General features: G+C 37.0%; 1 protein-coding gene across 1 annotated transcript; it reads right to left on the bottom strand.

The window, feature by feature from the left end:
• Positions 1-498: 498 nt before the first annotated feature.
• Positions 499-4,186, bottom strand: LOC119688732. The gene is made up of 2 exons (XM_038103401.1): positions 1,387-4,186; positions 499-503 (listed from the first exon to the last, which is right to left on the bottom strand). The coding sequence occupies exons 1-2, from the start codon at positions 4,184-4,186 to the stop codon at positions 499-501; spliced, it is 2,805 nt and encodes a 934-aa protein (XP_037959329.1).
• Positions 4,187-7,515: the final 3,329 nt, after the last annotated feature.

Here is a 7,515-nt window from a genome sequence, read left to right on the forward strand (position 1 = left end):
TGGTTATTCTGATGATTGCTGTTTAAACATAAAGATTAATGAAATAGAAGAAATTGAATTATTATCTAAACTAAAACCTAGTAATATTAAAAATATTGATGATTTAAGTATTAAAATAAATAATCAGAAAAGTTTTATATCAAAGTCTCTAAATTCTATTAAATTGAATTCCAACTCATATTGGTACGGATTAATGTCATTATTTATAACCATAATTATGATAATAATTATTGTAAAATGTATAAAAGGAAATTTATGTATAAATATATTTAATAAATGTTTTAATGTAAAAAAGGAGTCACCAAATCCCTTAAGGAATAATATTGTTGTATATACTACTGAAAAATCTGATGGCGAAGTAACTGTTGAACACAATAATTTTAAAAATAAATACAATTATGAATGGTAAATATATAAATAAATATATTTAATATTTTGTAAATTTATTATAAAACATTTCAAATATCCGATAAGCATATACTGTAAGAAAGAAATTAGTTAACCTAATCATATAAAAAAAAAATTTATTTAATCATATATAAAAAAAATTTTATTATTTATGTTAAGCAAAACCTGTATGAAAATTTAAATATTGTTATATATATATATATGTTTTAATAAAGTTATTGATTTGGATTAATTGAAGTCAAAGTTGGGGTTGGCCATGCCTGTTTGATGTGATTTGCTTTTGGAAGTAAAGTCAATTACTATGTCATTGCCTTTCTTTAAGGGCGGAGGTGTTATGTGGATTTATTCCACATATTTGTCGAATTAAGTTTTGTCTTACTTTGTATTAAGACAAATAAAAGACAAAGCGCAATATCACAGTTTTGTTTAGGAATTTATCCTACACACAAAGTAACGCTTCCTGTTTACTCTATTTCAAGTACATTGAAGCTTACTTACTGTTTATGCTGATTCAGCCATGATCACACAGTAGTCAAGCTGCACACAGTATTCTTTGTTTTCCTTATGAACAATGTTGCGCTTATGGTTCCTCCTATAGGTATAGGTATAGGTTGGAGTGGCGGCCTTGTATCCCAAAAAGCCCACTTAAGCACAAATAAAGGCCCGTTGTGGTACCACAGGAGTAACGTTATTTGTATATAGATTTAATCAGTATACATTTAACGCCGAAAGAAAGGTAACGACTCCCCCATTATGCAAAGGAAAACCAACCTGACAGTTCTATGAACCTGGCTAGGTCCCTAACATTACAGGATGACAACTCAGTCAGGTCAGTTAGAAAAGGAGATCCAAGGATTTTTAATCTTCTTCTGGCTAGGGAAGGGCACTGACACATGAGATGGAGTACAGTCTCCTCCTCATCCTCAGAGCCACAGCCATGGAACTTAAGCGTATCATTCTGGGGAATCCAGTGTATACCTAGCGCCTTTGTGGAATCAGTATTATTAACATTTAGAAAGAAGTCTGACGAGTCATACGTTTTATGGTTTGAAAACCATTTCGCTAATTTAAGTCCAGCCGCATCAAGAATTTCAGTACATTGGGTACGAATTGTTTCCAGTTCCTTCAGACTGTCAGCACCAGTCAATAGGTCATCGACATAGAAGTCATGTCGGATAACCCTTGCTCCAACTGAATGAGAATTCTTGTACAGGTCACTTAAGTAGTTTAGGCAACGTGTTGCCAAGAAAGGAGCAGGTGAAGTACCATATGTCACTGTGTTCAGTTTATAAACGCTAATCTGATCCGTAGGTTTTTCCCTCCAGAGAATAAGCTGAAAATTGCGATCTGCCTCGTCAACTTCGATTTGACGGTACATTTTTGTAATGTCAGCAGTCATCGCGTATTTGTGCATACGAAAGCGAAGTAGGATTGAATACAATTCTTCCTGTACCGTTGGACCAACCATTAGAATGTCGTTCAACGACACTTGTGAAGATGTTCGGCATGAAGCATCGAACACGACGCGAAGTTTTGTCGAGGTACTCTGAGGTCGCAACACACACTGATGCGGTATATAGTAATGAGGTGTCGAAGAAAAGTTGTCAGTAGTTAATGTCATGTGACCTAAGTCACGATACTCTGCCATAAACTCCATATACAGCTTCTGAAGCATACAGTCTTTCGACAACCTGCGTTCCAGTGAGAGAAAACGATTTTTTGCTGTTTCATATGACTGACCTAGAAGGTTGGGGTTGGACTTGAAAGGAAGCTGCACCTTAAGCCTCCCTGAAGGTAAGCGTAAAATTGTGTTGAGAAACTTGGTCTCACAGTGTTGTTGTTCTATTGTGTATTTTTTGACAGTGAGCTCCTTGGGAATTTCTTCCAATTCCCAGAATTTTTTCACAAGAGAGTTTAAGCAGAAATCACCTGTTGACTCTGCTTCTTGAAGGCGTATTAAATTGCATATCTTAGATACATTACTTGGGACATCTTTATATTTTCCTGATACAATCCATCCAAGTAAAGTTTTTTGGAGAATTGGAAGATTAGTACCTTGTTTTATTTGTCCAATCGACAACAGTTCGAAAAAGCTTTCGGCACCAAGTAGAAGATCTATCTTTTGCGGTTTGTGAAAGTGCGGATCAGCAAGTGAAAGATTAGAAGGAACATTCCAATTACTCATTGACACAAATTTGTCGGGTTGGTAAGTGGAGATTGAAGGCATTACCCAAAAATCAGTAGAAAACTCATAAGAGTTAATACGTGATCTCACAGTGGCATGTAATTTTTGCCGTACTGTGGAGTTTGTTTCACCAATGCCAATTAGGTTTAGAGTTTTCGCTTCTTTTTTTAGTTGCAGTCGTTGTGCAAGTTCCTCGGTTATAAGGTTGACTTGAGAACCGGAATCGAGCAGTGCTCTGGCCAGCTGATACTCTCCAGATTTTCCTTGAATGGTTATGACTGCAGTGGCTAGAATAATTTGATCGTCATTCGATGAGCTATGATTCACAGAGGCACGAGAAATAATAGGTTGTTCTGGATTATAAGATAAACCTGTTTGAGGAGTGTTAGTAGAATATTGGTGTAAAAGAGTATGGTGCGACCGATTACACACTCTGCAGCGTGACGCCTTGCATCTAGATACCGTGTGCCCTTTCTTGAGACAATTTATACATGCCGAAGATGATTTAATGAAATTGAACCGTTCAGTAACTGAGAGGGCAGCAAAGGCGGAGCATGAATTTATTACATGTTCCTTCGCATTACAGAACAAACATCTACTTTCCTCTTGCGAACTATTTTTCTTGCACATAAGTGACGATTTTACATTCTTACCTTGCCAGTTGTCTTGTTTTGGCCTGTTCGATCGAGACCTTGACGTAGAAGCTTCGTCAGCAGAAATGTGTTGGTATCGCTTATTTAACGCAGTCTCGCAATCAGACCAGAGCGGCAGCTTATTGTAATCTAATTGTTCCTCCCATTTAGATTTCGTGGCGGCATCGACTCTTGACATGACTAAATGAATAAGAATCGCATTTGAAATGTTCTTATCATCTCCTATTGACAATAGGGACTCATATATGGCAGAAACAGTATCTATGATATTGCGTAATGCAGAAGCAGATGGCTTGTTCATTTCTGGCAGTTCAAAAAGCTGCGAGATACTATCGAAAAAGATTAGACAAGTGTTATCGTAAACTCTTTTTAAACTAGCTAATGCCTTTGAGTAATTAGTTTCAGTGAGTTGAAATGCCTTAACTGTACCAAGAGCTTCGTCAGACAAACACGAAATGAGATGATTGAATTTTTCAATATCAGTTAGCGACTGATCATTGTGCACTAAGCTTTCAAAAAGGCTTATGAAGTTTTTGTATTCAGAATGTTTCCCACTAAATTTAGGTAAACGCATACTTGGCAGCCTGGAACGATGATTGCTGCATTCATGCGAAGTATCAGGGATACTAGACTTGCGGTTTTTACCTAACGCCTGTAGAAACAATGATTTCGAAGCAACGCAGATTTCTTCTAGATCTGGCCGAAATACATCAAACTCGTTGATACACTCTATTTTTTGTTGGCAAGTCATGGCCTGTTTAATGTATGAATTGAGAATGTCCAACCTACATTCCAGTTCTACAGGGTTTAAATCAACAGTTTTTTCAGAAATTACTTTTTTAATACGCAAGATACTGGCCACTACAGTTTCTCGCTGCTGGAGTAGTTTATCCAATTCTTCATTTTTTTGTGGGGATGATGCTCGCTTTTTTGTTGACATAGTGAACACAATTTACTAAATTTTTTAAGAGAGAAGGCAATGCAGCGCAAAGAACGATAAGAGTATTTGAATACTGTTGAGCGACGGTTGTAAGTAAATTCCAACAAAGTAAACGCGAGAAATTAGCGAAACGAAAGATGCACTCACTTTGTTTATAGAATAATAAAAAACGATAAATAATCAATATTGTGATTATGGGTAAATTCCAACAAAGTGGTTGCAAGTAACTGGCGAAAACGAAAACGAAAAATGCATTCACTTTGTATATAATTTGCCCCTGCAAATTACTCAATTATTTGTATTAAATAATTGGATTTACCGAACGTATTTGTTAATGAAGCTCAACCTCAGCTTCGTAAATTTGTTTCACGTTTGTCAAATAATTTATTATAGAAATAGAAAAATATATGTGTTTTAAAAGTGCAAATAATTACCAGTGCAAAGTTATTTAAAATACTTTCTTGACTATTTTGTTTAGTCAGAGCATGACCTGGTACAACAATTTCATTATTTGCACTTTCTTACCTGGCAAACGGCAGTGGTGTTACAGTGGCACGCCATCCAGAAAAAAACGAAAACCAACAGCAGCGGTGAATAGCAGCGACAATCTGCAGCAGCAGCGAACAGCAATGAAGAACAGTATAACAGCAGCGATATATAGTAGCAGCGAACTGCGATGAAGAGCAATAGCAGTTAATGACAGCAGCGAACTGCGATGAAGAGCTGAAGCAATGAATGACAGCAGCGATGTATAGTAGCAGCGAACTGCGATGAAGAGCTGAAGCAGTGAATGGCAGCAGCGATATGCAGTAGCAGCGAACAGCGACGAAGAGCAATAGCAGTTAATGACAGCAGCGATCTGCTGGCAGCGAACAGCAATGAAGAACAGTATAACAGCAGTCTGCACGTGTTTCCTTTTACAATAGCGGTTTTTTCACTAGCTGATGCTGGTATTTTACAAATCCAGTTACTGCTTGCGGAATTTTCCTTTTAATCAATTTTACTGATATTCACTTCACAACCACTTCACACGCGGCAAATAAACCATAAAGAACGAATCAAGATTACGATGCTACCAGTTGCAGCTCTAGAATATATTCACGAAATTTAGTTTAAAATTTTTTTTTTATTAGCGGTTTTTGTCTGGTGCTGATACTTCACCACACCAACATTCACCGAACAATAATCACTAAATTTCACTTTTCGTAATTTTTTAAATTATTTATTATTTAATTTCAAGTCCCTGCTCGGGCGCCAATGAAAAAATACAAGAATTTTTGTATTTATTGAAGTTATAAAAAACGAAAGTTACAACGAAAGTATTTTATTCAAAATAATTACACTTTATTTAAGAAATTAAAATTTTAATAAATCACTTCGAAAATCGAAAATAAAACGCGTGCTGTTCACTTGGGACTTGAAATGCAAGAGAGAGAATCAAAAAACCCAGTTCAGTCTGGAAGCTAAAAAACTGTATAAAATTAAAGTTGTTGTTTTTTTAAGATTACCGTATGTAATGTGCAAGGTTGACGAAAGTCAACATTGGGTTGCATATTAACAATAAAAATGAGCAGCACGCGTTTTATTTTAACTACTTTAAACAAAAAATGCAATATAAAAATGAAAACATTCAACATTGGAACTTAAGCGTATCATTCTGGGGAATCCAGTGTATACCTAGCGCCTTTGTGGAATCAGTATTATTAACATTTAGAAAGAAGTCTGACGAGTCATACGTTTTATGGTTTGAAAACCATTTCGCTAATTTAAGTCCAGCCGCATCAAGAATTTCAGTACATTGGGTACGAATTGTTTCCAGTTCCTTCAGACTGTCAGCTCCAGTCAATAGGTCATCGACATAGAAGTCATGTCGGATAACCCTTGCTCCAACTGAATGAGAATTCTTGTACAGGTCACTTAAGTAGTTTAGGCAACGTGTTGCCAAGAAAGGAGCAGGTGAAGTACCATATGTCACTGTGTTCAGTTTATAAACGCTAATCTGATCCGTAGGTTTCTCCCTCCAGAGAATAAGCTGAAAATTGCGATCTGCCTCGTCAACTTCGATTTGACGGTACATTTTTGTAATGTCAGCAGTCATCGCGTATTTGTGCATACGAAAGCGAAGTAGGATTGAATACAATTCTTCCTGTACCGTTGGACCAACCATTAGAATGTCGTTCAACGACACTTGTGAAGATGTTCGGCATGAAGCATCGAACACGACGCGAAGTTTTGTCGAGGTACTCTGAGGTCGCAACACACACTGATGCGGTATATAGTAATGAGGTGTAGACGAAAAGTTTCATGACTTGCGAGCAACAAAAAGAAACATACTATCAGTATCAGCTCGACTCTTCGATCCCCTCGGACTAGTATGCCCAATAGTGACTAAGGCAAAAATTTTATTGCAAGAACTTTGGCTTCAGAAGCTTGACTGGGATGAGTCAATTCCTATGCATCTCGATTCTAGCTGGCAAGCATTTAAAAGCAACCTGACTCAGATGGACTCTATTTCCAATCCGCGGTATGTTCATATTCATTCAAATATAAAATGCGATATTCACGGTTTCGCCGATGCGTCAATGAGAGCGTACGGCTGTTGCATCTACGTCCGAATTCATGATTCGAATGGGATTCATTCTGAATTGTTAACTGCCAAATCTAAGGTTGCTCCTCTAAGCACAAAATCATTACCCAGATTAGAGCTGTGTGCCGCTCATTTATTGGCTAAACTATGGTCTCGAATTCAGCCGTTGATTACTTGGGAAATCGGGGATGTTTATTTTTGGACGGACTCTGAAATTACACTTCATTGGATTAAAACTCACCCATCTACTTTAGCAACATTTGTAGCAAACAGAGTGGCAGAGATCCAAGAATGGACGAGCGAAGTTCTTTGGAGACACGTTCCATCAAAGCTAAATCCTGCAGACTTAGTCTCCAGAGGATGTGATGTAGATGAGTTGATTCACTCAATTTGGTTTCGTGGCCCATCATATTTGCTTCAAGATGCCACTAACTGGCCAAAAAATAGTCATTTTCCACTATCAACAGATGAGAAAAGTTTAGAGAAACGAAAGGTCAAGGTCGGACTTTTAGCAGTTGAAATTGAACCTAATGTCATTTCAAAACTAATCTGTAGCCAATCATCTTACCCAAGACTACTGAGAATTTTCGCGTACATTCTACGTTTTATCACTAAGAAAAATGAGAGAGCCAACGCTCTTATTCCGACATCAAAGGAGCTTAATTGGGCATTCTTGAAAATCGTTGAATTTATTCAAAATCACGAATTCAAGGAAGAAATCGAAAAAATGAAGAAGTCGCAT

Source organism: Teleopsis dalmanni, chromosome 1 (genome assembly GCF_002237135.1).
Source record: "Teleopsis dalmanni isolate 2A chromosome 1, ASM223713v2, whole genome shotgun sequence".
Lineage (NCBI taxonomy): Eukaryota > Metazoa > Arthropoda > Insecta > Diptera > Diopsidae > Teleopsis > Teleopsis dalmanni.